General features: G+C 34.1%; 1 protein-coding gene across 3 annotated transcripts in view; it reads right to left on the bottom strand.

Moving 5' to 3' along the window:
• Positions 1-16,407, bottom strand: part of LOC128209355 (E3 ubiquitin-protein ligase UBR2-like) — a 140,351-nt gene that overhangs the window by 108,647 nt on the left and 15,297 nt on the right. Inside the window, exons 8-19 of one of the 3 annotated variants that reach the window (XM_052913367.1) lie at positions 16,117-16,240; positions 14,849-14,950; positions 13,875-13,911; positions 13,223-13,274; positions 11,713-11,811; positions 8,127-8,205; positions 5,670-5,745; positions 4,860-4,965; positions 3,648-3,776; positions 3,211-3,301; positions 2,401-2,487; positions 283-344 (exon numbers count right to left, since the gene is read on the bottom strand). In XM_052913367.1, coding sequence (XP_052769327.1) covers positions 283-344; positions 2,401-2,487; positions 3,211-3,301; positions 3,648-3,776; positions 4,860-4,965; positions 5,670-5,745; positions 8,127-8,205; positions 11,713-11,811; positions 13,223-13,274; positions 13,875-13,911; positions 14,849-14,950; positions 16,117-16,240 — 1,044 coding nt within the window. Of the gene's footprint in view, positions 1-282; positions 345-2,400; positions 2,488-3,210; positions 3,302-3,647; positions 3,777-4,859; positions 4,966-5,669; positions 5,746-8,126; positions 8,206-10,055; positions 10,155-11,712; positions 11,812-13,222; positions 13,275-13,874; positions 13,912-14,848; positions 14,951-16,116; positions 16,241-16,407 lie in introns of all 3 variants that reach the window. The other 2 variants (XM_052913368.1, XM_052913369.1) reach the window with 2 other exon arrangements.

Here is a 16,407-nt window from a genome sequence, read left to right as displayed (position 1 = left end):
AATCCGGGCTTGCTTATCCAAAAGTCTAATTTGATAACTGCTTGCACAGGTAAAATACTTTTCAGAGTTGCTCAAATTCTAGATTTTATACAGAAGGGCTGATTCAAAATAGTGATGCTAAGAACTAGTCTAATAATACAGCTTTGTTCATTGAAATTTTTTATTCTGACAACCAGGTATTGATATTCTTTTTGTGGACAATAATAATATACTTAATACCTGCAAATATTGTTAAATAAGTAAAATTCTGACATAGAATGATACCGAACTGTTTATACATACCACAAGGGAGCAGTCAGGTGACTCGAATGCCAGACCATGTTCTCCCAAATGTGTGTGCAGACCTGAAAACAGATCATGGTCATATAATGCATGTAAACAAGAGTGCTACAGAGCAGATGTGAAAGCTTTTTGTCTGTTTAATTTGAACAAGGGCTTGAAACTTGAAAATTACTTAGGCAAGAGTTATTAGCCTTGGTATACACATGCATATTGCAGCTGGCGGCATGTATACCAAGTTTCAAATGAATAAATTGGAAGTTTTTTTTTATTTTTATGGACAAGCATACATGCCATATCCCCCGGAGGGGGATAAAATCCCCCGGAATTTCGACCCATCCCCCGGTCTCCCGGAGGGGGATGAAAATCCCCCGGAATTAAAGTGTTTAAAATTACGCAAATTTATCACAGGGTTTAATTATATATGCCTTTTTACAGTTATAATGCCCTTCCTGTCCTGAAGCTTAATTGGATTATCAACTGATGGTGTGTTTTAACAACACCTATTGGGTGACACTTAATAAATCAGCAGGGCACATTTCATGCATTGTTTTGATTGAAACTGACAGAAGTTGCGTAAGAAATGTCAATTAGACTGGTCAGATAAAAGGTCGATTTTCATTGGTTAAAACTATAATTTTTATCCAATCAGAGAGGATGTAACAAATTAAAGCGTTCTTCATAACATGTGTCATTGTCATCAAAAGAATTAATAATTTAAAGGTGACTGTAAATTATTCAGTAAAGAAAAGGATTAAAATAACTAATAGACAATGCTGTTCTTTGTTATGCCTCACTAATATGTTTACATACATGACATTGACCTTCATCGCAAATATTGGAAAATAACAGAACTTCCACAAGTTCCAGAAGAGAAACTGAAAGTAGACAATTCGGATGAAATGACTTATTTATTTATTAGGGTGATGTTTTTGTTGTTGTTTTTTTATGAATGCCAAAAGAAGATATGTTTATAACTTAATAAATTATGCATTTGCTTTTTATCAGAAGCAAACAATTCTGACTATTTGGGAATTGAAATGAAAAATATTGATAATTCATTCCATTCTCTCTATTAGTCTGAAAGTCATCATTTATGATCATAGGCTGCAGATTTTGTATCCAATTTTAGAGGAAGGTAAGCACATTAAATTGTCTCTGAAACATATTTTTCTGTGAAGTATTCTATTTTGCAAGTGAGTGATTTTATTATGCAATATGGTTGTGTCTTATAAAAATATAGATGAAGTGCTGGAAAAAGGGGTAAACAAGGTGAATTGGCATGTGTGTCATGCCCGTAAGGCTACATGGCGATGATGAAAATCCCCTGGTATGTGACCAAAATCCCCTTAAATTGTGGACATAATCCCCTCGGGAGCCTTTCAAAATTATGGCAATTTGTTGTTTTTTCGTACTTGCGTCTTAAAATACTTCGAAATTTTGCCAAATTAGATCTGCTAAAAAATCCCCCTGAATACTACCAAAATCCCCCTGAATTTTCAGACTTTTGAACAAATCCCCCTGAATGGTCTCCAGAAAATATGGCATGTATGGACAAGTTGTCAGTTTTTGTACAACTATGCCCAAGCAGACAAGACAAGCCAAAACAAGTATTCCTCAGAATCAAACAAGATAAAAACTTCTCATGGTCATGCTATATTTTGTCCCAATTAGTTGGTAAAAAACTTTCAAAATGATAATGTCCATTATGTAATCATTTAAGACTTGAGCAATGTAGATATTTGTTGTATTGGTATACCATCCATGAATGTGTGAACATGTGTGCAAGTGTGTATATGTGTGATGTTCACTGAAATTTTCTTTTAAAAATGCATTGAAATGTTATGATGCCTTAATTTAAAATGACAATACTTGTGTTTATTTGATCTCTTATGTGAAAAATCAATCAGTAACACTCATATATACATCTGATGTCTATATCTTATATATACAACTTATTGGTAGAAACCAGACATGTCCTTTATCAGTGATAAAAAGAATGTACCCCAGGTGGGGATCAAACCTATAATACTCTTGGGTGAGAGGCAGACACCTTAACCAGCCCATCACTCTCTCATCAATGACTCAAGAATTAAACATTGAAATCCCAGAGACACATACCAGCTAGCATCCTCGTCACGGGTAGATGAATAGAGACATGGTGAGCGCTCACATCGAACTTGATACACTCAGTCTTGTGTCCAGCAACTGGAAAACATATACAATATTGGTTTATAGACCACAGGATATTCTGGTTTCTGTCTATATTCCTTAATTTTTCATTCATAAAAACAATTATAAATGACATATTTATGTATATCATGCATCTTTCCGTTTCCAGGGCAGTAACCAGTACCGGTATCCTTTTTAAGAAGACATGAGAATGTTCCCCTGATGAGAGTCTAAACCTATAACCTCTGGCCCCAATTTCTTGAAACTTCTTAAGCTAAATAGGCTTAAGTCGCTTATTTCACTTAGCCAATATATATATATATATATAGTAAATTTGTATAAATGAAAAATGGTTTATTGTGATAATCGTAGCGATAAATCATATCTCAAGTATGAAACCATTTAAAGGAGTATATATAACGCAAAATATTGAAAGACAAAAATAGTGGGTTTAGCTTAATCCTGTTACAAGAGACTTAAGAAGTTTCGAGAAATTGGGGCCTGGTGTGCAAGACCAGCATCTTAACCACTGGACCACTCCCACCATGAGGGGACTAGAACCCATAACCTCTTGGCTGAGTAAATGAACTAGAACCCAAACTTCTTGGGTCAGGTTTTGCCCCCACCCCCATCCCAACCAAAACAACCCAATCCTACCCCACCCAGACCCCAAATTTAGAAATCCCATATAACAAGTCATGAAAACTAACAACTCATTATAACGTGATGCTATCCAATTTTCTAGATATTAGGGTTTACCTGTGCATATCTCTTTCTTGTTCCTGTCAACAGTTGTGCAGGAGCTCAGGGCTTCCACAGTTAGATTGTATGCCTCAACCAACACTTGTCTCTGAAAGAGAAACATTTATAAATCACCAATGCTTGTCCCCCTTTTTTCTGTAGAACAAGGGACATAATCCTACACTGATCAAAGCCAGAGTTATGGGCCTTGATATGCATGAGTATAAGTTCTCTAGCAACATGTCTAGATTACATTTGGATATCTTGAATGGAGAGTCACTTTTAAACTTGTTTCACATTTATAAACTTCATAAAAGCAGTTAAATTCCCTATTTTTTTATTTTTGAAAACTGTTCAGTGTTTTGGAGTCAACAATCAATAAACCTACCTGCCAGTGATGCTTAAAACAGAGTAATTATTTTGAATGGCCTAACCTATAAAATCACATCACTCACATCACTTGCACACCACTCCATGAATAGCACAATATTGTCCTCTAGTTTGAGTTGAAGGTTGAAGGCTCCCTCCCACTCCGGCTCAAACTCCAGGTGTTGGCCGGTCTGACGCTTCACTTGGTCCATACCCTAGGGAGATACAGAAATATTGTTACACAGACTAGTCTATGAAGAGTGCTTTGTAATTCTCTAGTTTCAGTTGAAGACTAAAAGCCTCCTCCCTCTCGGGGTCAAACTCAAACTATTGGCCGGTCTGACACTTCACTTGGTCCATACCCTAGGGAGAAACAGAAAGATTGTTACATACAGCAGTCCATGAAGGTTGTTATGTTATCCTTTAGTATAAGTTGAAGATTGAAGGCCCCAAACAATTTGATGTGTTTGCCGGTCTGACACTTCACCTGGTCAATACCCTAGGGAGAAACAGATTGTTAAACACATCGTCAATATAGGGTGCAATATTGTCCACTAGTTTGAGTTGAAGATTGAAGATACCATCACGCTTGGGCTCAGAGTGCAGTTTTTTTTCAAGTCCAAAGCTGGTCAAACTATAAGGAGTAACACATAAACAATCATTCACGTTGTTACACAACATGTATATTTACTTGGATGATTCCTTTAAAAAACACATCAGATACTTGTGTCCAATGCACAAAAAAGCACACTTAACATAAATCACAATAACTTGCTCCGCCACTATCTATTTCAAACCAGAAGTGCAAACCAAGCAGAGCTAAAAATGGTTTAGTGGGACTACTGTTTAAGTTCAGATAATCTCATATAAATGATAAATAAATTTATTTCAAAACAATTTTTATAGTTAATTGACACCAGTTTTAGCAAAAAAAATTGTTGTTTGTGCATCTTACCTCCCAGAAAATGCAATGTAGTTTAGAAAAGATGTACATGAGCAAATGTATGCACTCATCTGTCTTTTTTTTCTGTTCAAAAAGGTTTATTACACTTTAAATAATTAAGCCAAAGTGATGGGCCTTGTTGGTGCATGTTCACTGGCAACATGTGTACCAAATTTCATTCAAATATCAAATGCTTTCGAGTTATGGCCATGTTTTTGCACAAAGAAACTGATGCAGACAATGATACTATGGCTATGACAATGCCTCAACAATTTTATCTCTAAAAACAGACAGGCTTAAAATGTCAGGGACTGGTTTCAAAACTCTCAGCCAATCAGAGGCCAGCATTTCCTACCTCAATGAGCTTGAGCAGTTCCAGGAAGTGAGAGTATCCTGCCAGAAAACTTCTCCTGAACTGGTCTGTCCATTCACCTGGGCCTGGCTTACACAGCAATGCGTACCTGGAAAAAATAGAATAATGAGATCCAGTTTTATATTTTTTTACAATGTAAAGTTTATTTGTTACTAGTTTTAATAAAGATTAATTATCTATGAGAAACACAGGGAAAAAAATTCTTCCAAATGCTGTTAAAAGATAATTATATCATACAATTTTTACAAGCTAAAATTTGAATGTTAATTTAGTCTTTACTCAAAACCAACATTTTTATAAACTAACATAAATCTTAAATATGAAGTACTGTAATGTTATGCTAGGGTGAAAAAGAAATATAATTAAACAACACTTAAAAGATGAAATTTTTTATATCGTAACTTCCACATTGCACAGTTGTTTTTTTTAAAGAATTTTATGGTTTTAAATATGAATTAAAGATTAATTCTTAGTTTTATTGCATTCATGCCATATGAAAGCGTGGCCACAATTTTGCAATTCCAATAATGAGCTTCTTGTCAAAATTGCAAAATCACGTCTGAACATTCATACCACATCAATACAGGAAAAAAATAATCAATCCTTATAATAACATTTTCCCCCTTTCATTACTTCTTTTTGTGTGTTTACCTTTTAGCACATAAAAAAATAATTGTGTTTTACATATGCATGACCTAGGTCTTTCTTGCATAAACTCCACTTACAAAGGTCAAAGGAAGGTCAACCAGTTCAAACAGTGAATATTAATATTGAAAAATCAGTCCCACTTACTTGAGGTCATGTAGAGAGAAGCAGGCTCTTTTGAACATTTGGGTCCCAGCCCTCTCAAAACTTAGCTTGCCATCTTCTGAAATATCCAAGCAACAATCCCATTAAAGTTGAACGAAATTCATCATTAGAATACTAATGAAATTTAAAGTAACGCTCTTAATCAAAATCAATACATACACATGTAAAACAAACATAATTTTTTAGTGATACACCCTCAACTACTTACATAATAATGCATTTATGGAAAATATTAAGTGAATCAAATAAATCACTGTCAAACATGGTAGAACATGAACACATATAAAAGTACAGATAGAAAGATAAGTGAATCATATAAAACAAGCTTTGGTCTTCCAACAGACCGACCGACATGTGCAAAGCAATTATATAACCCCTCTGCTTCGAAGGGGGGCATAATTAAACTAGATGTTCACTGAAAACTGATACTTCAACTCATGCATTTAGTGACATATAAATTTCTACTGTCTACTATATAAGAAAATAAAATATGGACAATCAGAAAACCTTTTTTCAGCTTACAGTCACACTGACCTTGACCTTTGACCCACTGACCTCAAAATCAATAGGGTTCATCTGCTGGTCATGACCAATAAGCCTACCTAGTATGAGGTCCCTGGGTCAAAGCGTTCTCAAGTTATTGATCGGAAACCGTTTTTCATGTTAAGGTCACACTGACCTTGACCTTTGACCTCAAAATCAATAGGGTTCATCTGCTGGTCATGACCAATACACCTACCAAGTATGAGGTTCCTGGGTCAAAGCGTTCTCAAGTTATTGATCGGAAACCGTTTTTCATGTAAAGGTCACACTGACCTTGACCTTTGACCCACTGACCTCAAAATCAATAGGGTTCATCTGCTGGTCATGACCAATAAGCCTACCTAGTATGAGGTCCCTGGGTCAAAGCGTTCTCAAGTTATTGATCGGAAACCGTTTTTCATGTTAAGGTCACACTGACCTTGACCTTTGACCCACTGACCTCAAAATCAATAGGGTTCATCTGCTGGTCATGACCAATACACCTACCAAGTATGAGGTTCCTGGGTCAAAGCGTTCTCAAGTTATTGATCGGAAACCGTTTTTCATGTAAAGGTCACACTGACCTTGACCTTTGACCCACTGACCTCAAAATCAATAGGGTTCATCTGCTGGTGATGACCAATACACATACCAAGTATGAGGTCCCTCGGTCAAAGCGTTCTCAAGTTATTGATCGGAAACCATTTGGTATTCCGACCGACCGACCGACAGACAGACAGACCGACCGACCGACCGACCGACCGACATGTGCAAAACAATATACCCCACTTTTTTCAAAAGGGGGCATAATAAAGGGCCGTAACTCCTAAATGACAAAAGCGATTTCCATGGCTAAGGAACTTGATCAAGATATTATGGTCACAAACATGTGTTTAAAGTTTGGTGAGGATTGGACAAACGGTTTTCAAGAATTAGATCGGAAACAATCTTCGGGACATACGTACGTACAGACAGACAGACGTACGTACGGACAAGGGCAACCCTATATGCCGCCACTTTGTGGGGGCATAACAATGTCAAACATGGTAAAACACTTACAAATATAAAAGTACAGGAAGAAAGATTATAAAGAGAATGAAATAAAACACTGTCAAACATGGTAAAACACTAACACATATAAAAGTACAGGAAGAAAGATTATAAAGAGAATGAAATAAAACACTGTCAAACATGGTAAAACACTAACACATATAAAAGTACAGGAAGAAATTTTATAAAGAGAATGAAATAAAACACTGTCAAACATGGTAAAACACTAACACATATAAAAGTACAGGAAGAAAGATTATAAAGAGAATGAAATAAAACACTGTCAAACATGGTAAAATACTAACACATATAAAAGTACAGGAAGAAAGATTATAAAGAGAATGAAATAAAACACTGTCAAACATGGTAAAACACTTACACATATAAAAGTACAGGAAGAAAGATTATAAAGAGAATGAAATAAAACACTGTCAAACATGGTAAAACACTAACACATATAAAAGTACAGGAAGAAATTTTATAAAGAGAATGAAATAAAACACTGTCAAACATGGTAAAACACTAACACATATAAAAGTACAGGAAGAAAGATTATAAAGAGAATGAAATAAAACACTGTCAAACATGGTAAAACACTAACACATATAAAAGTACAGGAAGAAAGATTATAAAGAGAATGAAATAAAACACTGTCAAACATGGTAAAACACTAACACATATAAAAGTACAGGAAGAAAGATTATAAAGAGAATGAAATAAAACACTGTCAAACATGGTAAAACACTAACACATATAAAAGTACAGGAAGAAAGATTATAAAGAGAATGAAATAAAACACTGTCAAACATGGTAGAACATGAACAAATATAAAAGTACAGATAGAAAGGTTAGTGTAAAACTACGTACTTTTCTTTTCTTCGCAAGCTTGTAGGAAGGTTTGCAGAATCACAGACAGCAGATTATGCTCGGACACCAAGAGTCGAGCCTGAGGAAATATCAGGTAGTCAGGGATCATACAGGGGGTTGGAGAAAAAGAAAGAACATGGTATCATGACAATCACAATTAAGCTAAGATTTATTTTACGTTAAATTTATGAACATGTAACAAAAGCTCTGAAGAGCTTTTAAACCTTTAAAATGGCAAACATATGTATAGTTTTAAAATCTGCAATATACAGGTGACGAAAAAACATTTATCAATCCTGGGTAACAACCAGTACTTGTCATCCAACAAAAAAAACAACCTGTTTCACTTTATTCTAATTCTTAGAGAGTTTGAAAATATATTACAAGAATTATGCTTATCCATATTAATTCAAGCTTGACATAGAAGGCAGCTTTAAGCTTATTAAAACAATCTGAAATCCTAATCGTAGGTAGAAAACACCAATTGTTTTTAACATAATTTTATGCAGCAATTTTCACAATCAATGCATTATTAGCAAAAAAAAATCAATAAATTAAAATAAGCACTTGTTACTCAGACCCCGGAAGTAAGTGAATATAACACAAGTATTTATGGAGATACCAAGGTAATGTTCGGATGAGACTCAAACATTTTACTTTTTTGCTGATAGGCAGCAACCTTTACCACTATATCACTCTCACCCATGCAAAACAGGTTACATTTATTACTTATTAATTACAAAAAGTTTGGGACTTTCAATAGATTTACAAACCTTACTGTATAATTATTAGACACAATTATCAACACTCAGGATAAATTTTACTGATGTAATTTACCGTTTGCTAAAACATATATCAACAATTAAGTACATGAAACCCAAAACATTAAAATCCCATTCTACACTGTAAACAAGAGCTTCGCAGAGCCAATACGTGTCAAAAAGTTGTCTGTCATAGTGTTCCCAAGTCAAACAAGGGACATAACTAACAATTATCAAAGCCAGAGTTATGGGTCTTATGGCTCTTGTTATACATGTGTTGTTTCTGGCAACATGTGAACCAAGTTTCATATAAATATCTGGAATGGATTTTGAGTTTTGGCCAAGGTTAAAATTTAGCATGATGTTGCTGCAGCAGACGACACATATGATATCACAATATTTAAATCTAAAGGAATCTTAAAAACACTGAACAAACTGCGCTCAAAACCAATGAATGCAATGTTTGTGATAAATTATTTCTATTAGTTTGCGAGCCTTTTTTTAAATGCACCAGACGAGTTAAATCTTCCCTCAAGTGCAGAAATTAAAATTAAAGCTACTCGCTTATGTTTTTGGACCAAAAATTCGTTTTTCTCAGTTATGCATCTGAAAACACTTACTTTAATATTATGTAACTCAATAATATTGAAATTGCAAAAAAAATACAGTTATAGTATCAAAAAAGTATTTTGGTTTAGTGTGAACCCATGCCGGTAGAAGTCAAGAAAAATTATTGAACCAACGCTTAAACCACAAGGCCACTGGGAGTTTTTCAAAAGTGGTATTTATTTTCACCTCTTAACAATACATTGATAACATCATGTGATAATGTCAATCAACCAATTACGCAACAACAAAGCTGGAATTTAGTGATATTAGCGTTGTTATGACTATAGAAAATTGTGGTCTTCGAACACGATATTTGAGCAAATATCAACATTTGCTGAAGGGTTTCACCTTATGGTATCTTAGTTTTAACACTCCTTATGATTTGCCACACTTTATTTTGTCATACAAAAAAAGTGCAATTTACACAACATGAGCGAGTACCTTTAAGTGCTTTAAGCAATTTTTATATGTTTAGCAAGGATACATGTATTTACTGGAATTAAGTGTATAATAGAATTAATCGACACAATTATTCTGCATGTACTGTTTGGAAACATACCAGCGTTGGTACAGTGAAAATTTGTACTGTAATGCTGGTGACAGATACAGTTCTATAATGGTCATCCTGAATAAACTCCCTCGTTAGAACACTATAGTTCTAAAATATAAAACAAAGTTCTCTTATAGAACCATATACAGTTAGTAAAGTATGAATCGCCACCAGCAGAAATAGGTCTTGTAGTAACTATGACATCAGCAGGATATGACATCATAGTTTTTAAACTGTAAATAGATTGGCAGCCAAAAGGTGTAACATGTCTAAGATCCATGATATTTTTCAGGTAGTTTACACTTTTTGATGAAGATTATCTTTGGTATGATGCGAAAAACTGATAATTCAAAAATCTACTTCAAGACCATTTTCTGCATGTTGCGGTTTGTATGTTCAAGCCTCAAAGCAGCTAGGACAGGCATTTCTTTAAAAAAAAAATAATATCCTACGTTTTGAATAGACTCTTTCTATAGTTTCATTTACATTTGTGATCAGGGTGTGATCTGGAAGAAAGAAAAAATCCCTGATATTATCGCCAGTGGGTACTCAGGACCCAATAAGGCTTCTAGGAGGGTCCGGGGCAGTGCCTTGGTCGGAGTCAAAGAGGGCGAATTCCCACTTTTTATTTCATAGTTTTGGAGAATTTTAAGTGTCTAAGATTGCATGGAAACATAAACATACTAGTTAAAAAAAAACATTAAAAATTGTTTTCGGAGACAAAAAAATCCTGGAGATTCGCAAAGTCTCACCCCTTATCACTGTTACCATTTTACCTAAGTGGTGCAACCATTGTCTTCCATGCTTTTCAGGTGGAATAAGCAAAGCCAAAAACTAAATGTGCATGAAATCTTGCACAAAGGAAAAGATATTGAAGCTCGAAATGCTAGTCATAAGCTGCTTTAAAGCTGAATTATTTAAGCTCACTTGTGGGCCTTTTGAAATGTGTTCTCAGTATTAAAGATGACAGCTCAATATTCTTAAGCTGTCACAGGAGTTACAAATACCCCCACACATATAAAAGCAACATGTATTGCTTTACTTAATGCTTAAACTCCAAGAACTCATCTTGCAAAGTTGTTGCCAATAAATGACAGTTAAAATTTGATACACACCATAATTGGCAATGTATTTTATGCAGTGGTCAAAATTAGCCCAAGACCTGCAATGGTAAAATGCTTTGAGGGGTTGCACAAATTCTGGATTTTAGAAAGCAGGGCTTGCTGATATTTTTTTTCATTCCGAACATTGGTTTAAGAACCTGGGCTTATTCATTCAAGTCAAACTTTGATGATTGGCAATAGGTATTTAAGCATTCAAAAATACTTAGATAATAGCCAATAAATTTTGGAATTTTAAACATCTAAAAATAGATGGCCAATGAATCTGAGCCTTCCAAAATATCTAAAAATAGATAGCAAATGAATTCTTTTTTTTATTAAATATCTAAATATAGATAACCAATGAATTCTAGAATTTTATATCTAAAATTAGATAGCCAATGAATTATAAAATTTATAAATATCTAAAAATAGATAGCCAAATATTCCTGAATTTTTAAATATCTAAAAATAAATAGCCAATGAATGCTGAGAACACTTTCATTTCTCCAGGCTCACAATTAAGCCAACCACAATGTAACGTGGACACAAAGGATAAGACGTACCAACGAGATAACAGTGAAAATTTGAACGGAGAGAGACGCTATGGAAACATCGTGATCATGATCGTCTAGGCAGAAAGCTTTCATCAGATCGCTATAGTGCTGTTACAAATATTCACAATGTCGTTATTGTAAATCATATTTTTCTTTCTCTTTTAAACATTAGTCTGATTTACTTCGACCTGTCAGGGTTTGTTGGGCTAAATTTTGAATTTTGAACATATTTATTGAGAAATAAATACATTATACATATAAACTATCGTTTACAAGTAGTAAACATTACTAAGACATGACAATGAAATATCATACAGTCTCTGTGAAAACTTTTTTCAGCAGGCTGGACTATTTGTCAGGTGTGAGTTAGGCTTACACAAGAAAATTGCATTCTACGCAGGACATATTACAGTACAATACTTTGATGTATATAATCTTGTTTTATGAAAAAAAAATAATATATATGTAACTTTCAACATACCATAAATTTAGACACCAATCTACATTTCAAAATCAAGCATTAAACATTTGAAATAATTTTTAAAATACTGTACAAATGTCATTAAGTGAAGTATGCATGGGATTCTTTTGAATGTTAATATTTTTTTCGGACAAAAAAAACGCCTGACAATTCAGCACATCATACTTCGCATTTACCGCAGACAGTTTTAACATCAACCAGCAATAACCAACAATCAGTCATGTTTTCGCATACACTGATCATATTCAATATCTGTTTATTTTGTAACTACGCAGAGACGTGAGCATAAACACCATGTGTATTCTTGAAATGATGCAGTTCATTACAAAAGTAATCCATGACAGGTTGAAGCAATCAGATTTAACATAATAGTCAATGTTCGAGGTAATAATCACTTCTTCCTAAAATATAGAATTTGCGGTTTATAAATAGATCAAATGGTCATAAATTATGATTAAAATTATGTTTGGGATAATCAAATAATCCAGACACATAGTTCTGATTTCTTTTTTTGTTTATAATAATTATCAGGAATGTGATTAACCAGGCAGCTGAAGGGCTGAAACCATTTTGGCCATGGGTTTGGGCGGCACTTTTGGCCCCTAATGGAGTTCAAAGGTGATGAAGCACTCTGCCACAGAAGAAAACAGACTTCTTTGAGAGCCTTTTGATGGCTCTACTTCAAAGCAAATTTGAGTGTCAATATTACAACAAATAAAGTAGCAACCCAAATTTTTTTTATCATTTGAAAAAAAAAAAATTTTTTTTTTTTTTTTTGGGGGGGGGGGTCCCTGGAGCCCTTTAATTTGTGGAAATTCTCAAATTCATGGACAAATCACATCCCTGATAATGTAAATTTGATAACCATTATTTTGTAGCAAAGCAGGAAGGAAATAACTTTCAATCAAGAAATATCGCAATAACAGTAGTCATAGTCATAAGAATTCATGGTACATTAACATTAATATTTTTAAAATTATTTTTTTATTTCTTATCCAAAATGAATGAAACTTGATACAAAGACAGGAAAGTACCAACCTTGGTGAAGATAATAGCAAATTTCTTTTTACATTCCTGGTCCATCAGAACACTGCAAATATAATGAAGCATATGATACCATTTTTGCGAATTTATTTATAGCATGATAATTGATTTAATTTCTGATTCTTGAACAAAATTTTATCAATTTAAATTGTTTTAACTTGTGATTAAAGTCTGATTGGTGTATTGGTTTTTGTATTGTATAGTATTATTATTGTATTATATGGTATTGCATATTGTATTTTGTTGCATGGTATTCAATTTTATTATATTGTACCCATCATAAATCCAAACGCAATACATATCTCAAAATACGGTAGTCCGTATTCCACTCCAGTTCAACACGGCCGTATTCCACTCTTGTCATAACAAGTATCGTTGCGCGAAGTTAAAATGACGTCATAAAACAAAATAGTGTGTCGTTAAAATGACATTTATTATGAAAACATGTGGTTTTTAAGTGACCAGTAATGTATATAATAAAAGGGTTATTAGTACTGCGTTTTGATCCGGAATCTTGTGGATTTATGGAGATTTTATCCGAATCTGCAAAAATCCACTCGAGTAAGTTCTAAGCTTATCATCTCTTTAAAAAAAACACAGTACATAAGCAATGAGTATTAACAAAGTTATGTGAGAGGATACTTACCCAGCCATCATTAACTGGTGACTCTGAACTCTAGCAGCTGAAATTTAACATCAACATTTAGTAAAACATTGAACAGAGGTTGAAATTAGCACAAGCCCACAAGTCCAGCACTTGTAAAATGCCTTCTTCAGCATTCAGTATTCAATATTGATCTAATCCTTATCCTTAGACATGCCTCAGTGGTTCCATTCAGCCTATTGATCAGCTAAATATACAGACCAATCAAAACAATTAAATTCTAATCTTAAATTTAAGTTCAATCGTAAAATGCTTTCTTCAGCATTCAGTATTCAATATTGATCTTATCCTTATCCTTAGACATGCCTCAGTGGTTCCATTCAGCCTATTGATCAGCTAAATATACAGACCAATCAAAACACTTAAATTCTAATCTTAAATTTAAATTCAATCTAAGTTGCTTATTGGTGGGGCTTGCTCAAAATCTGGATTTTATATATCATGGCTAGTAGAAAAGTAATGATTCTAAACACAAGCATAAGAAATCATTCATGTTCATCTAAGAGTGTAATTTAGATGTGTGACTGAATACAACAAATATTGTCTGTCAAACTGAAGTATTAAGCCAGTATTAAGCCAACTATCACATTCTACTGGACTAAAACTATGATAAATTTCACTTAAATATAACTATTTCAATATAAAACAGGTCTTCTATGATTGACTCCAAGCAATAGCTAATTTTTGGCTTTTGATTTAATTGTTTTGTAAAGAAAAAACATAAAATAACTGACTTGGTCTTTGGCAAAATTGTCTTTATTCCAGCAAGCGGGCATGTGTGAACCCTCGAACATCCACTTAATAAAAACATTTAATGACCGAATGTAACTTTGGCTGTTTATTTTGTCGTCAAAAGCTTTCTCAGTGATTAAATCAGAATCGAGGGCTACAATTGACAGAGACATGAGTGGAAACACCAAGTGATTACACGATCTCCATGTCATACAACAACTCACTTTTCCATAGCCGTGTATCTGCTAGAAGGAGTATTTCCATGAGAGATTTCTCGTTTTCCTGCTGTTGCATACTCAGAAGACAGAACAGACTTCGTAAACCATCTGCAAACATATAACAGGGAGGATTACAGACCAAACACCAAATCCTGAAAATCAAGTTTTAAATATGAGGAATTTCCAGCCCCAAGTGGAGATAAGCAGGCTAAGGCCCCAATTTAAACTGTTTGCAAAGCCATTAATATCTATTTCAAGGTACTGTTTACTATTTTCAATTCAAATATCATTCAAAAAAACAATCTTCACAACTGTTTAATAATTTGAAATTGAAAGCTCTATATCTGGATTTCAGGATTTATCCTAAATTTATCATCTCTTAATTAATTAAGGGAACATGTACAACAAGAAAAGGTAGCAGTGTACAACTGACCTGTCACCAGAGTAATAACTGCAACTTGTCAAGATCTTTATTTTTTATCTTATTCCATTGGATTATGCAACCATATGCTTTAATTTATTTATAAAATATAAACACATATTTGGTCAACTGATTGTTTGATTGACAACTGGCGACTTATCATTCTTTTCTCATTACACAATTTTTTTTTTACCTTTTTTGTATTTTCTGGTCAAATTAAATTTACAACTTTACCTCAAACATTTCAATCCTCTATCCACCTGATCATCCAATGATAGTCTGCAGCCAGTCAATCATACATTAAGCATACTGCTAATAAGCCTTTGTATATTTTATTCCCCCCCTTCCCTCCCCCCCACACACATATCTGTTAATTTGCATAACCAATGAAAGTATACAGCCAGCCAAACATGTGCAATGCAAACTGCTGATAAGCCTTTGCATATTATAAACCCTCGAATGTAACTTTTTACCAGAGCGACCAATGATAGTCTACAGCCAGCCAATCATACGTAAAGCAAACTCCTGAAAAGCCTTGGTATACTTCAAACTTCCAGCAACTGTTTACCTGAGCGACCAATTATAGTCTACAGCCAGCCAATCATATACAAAGCAAACAGCTGATAAGCCTTTATATATTTTACCCCCTCCCCCTACCCAAATATTACTGAGCTAGAAATTATAGTCTGCAGCCAGCCAATTATACACAAAGCAAAGTGCTGATAAGACATATATTTTACCCCTCCAACAATAACTGTTACCCAAGCTACACAAAAAATCTGCAGCCAGCGTAAGTCAAGCGAAACTGCTGATAAGCCTAGGTATATTTTAAACTCCTTAAATGACAGTTTACCTGAGCGACCAATGATAGTCTGCAGCCAGCCAATCATACGTAAAGCGAACTGCTGATGAGCCACGACGGCTGTGTGCATCACTTGAACCTTCAATGCCTTTCCTCCATAGCGCGATGTCTGCCTCTGGAAAAATAAGATGGAATTATTATAATCATCATTAATGTTATAAGATATAGCATGCAGGCTTTCTATTGATGCCCAGAAGTAGAAACAAATTTAAGGATCTTTTTCACATAATCCAAATCAAAAAGTAGGAAAAATACGGACCTTTTTCACGAAATAATAGGAAA

This window comes from Mya arenaria, chromosome 11 (genome assembly GCF_026914265.1).
Source record: "Mya arenaria isolate MELC-2E11 chromosome 11, ASM2691426v1".
Taxonomy (NCBI): Eukaryota; Metazoa; Mollusca; class Bivalvia; order Myida; family Myidae; genus Mya; species Mya arenaria.
This window is presented reverse-complemented; position numbering and strand designations above follow the sequence as displayed.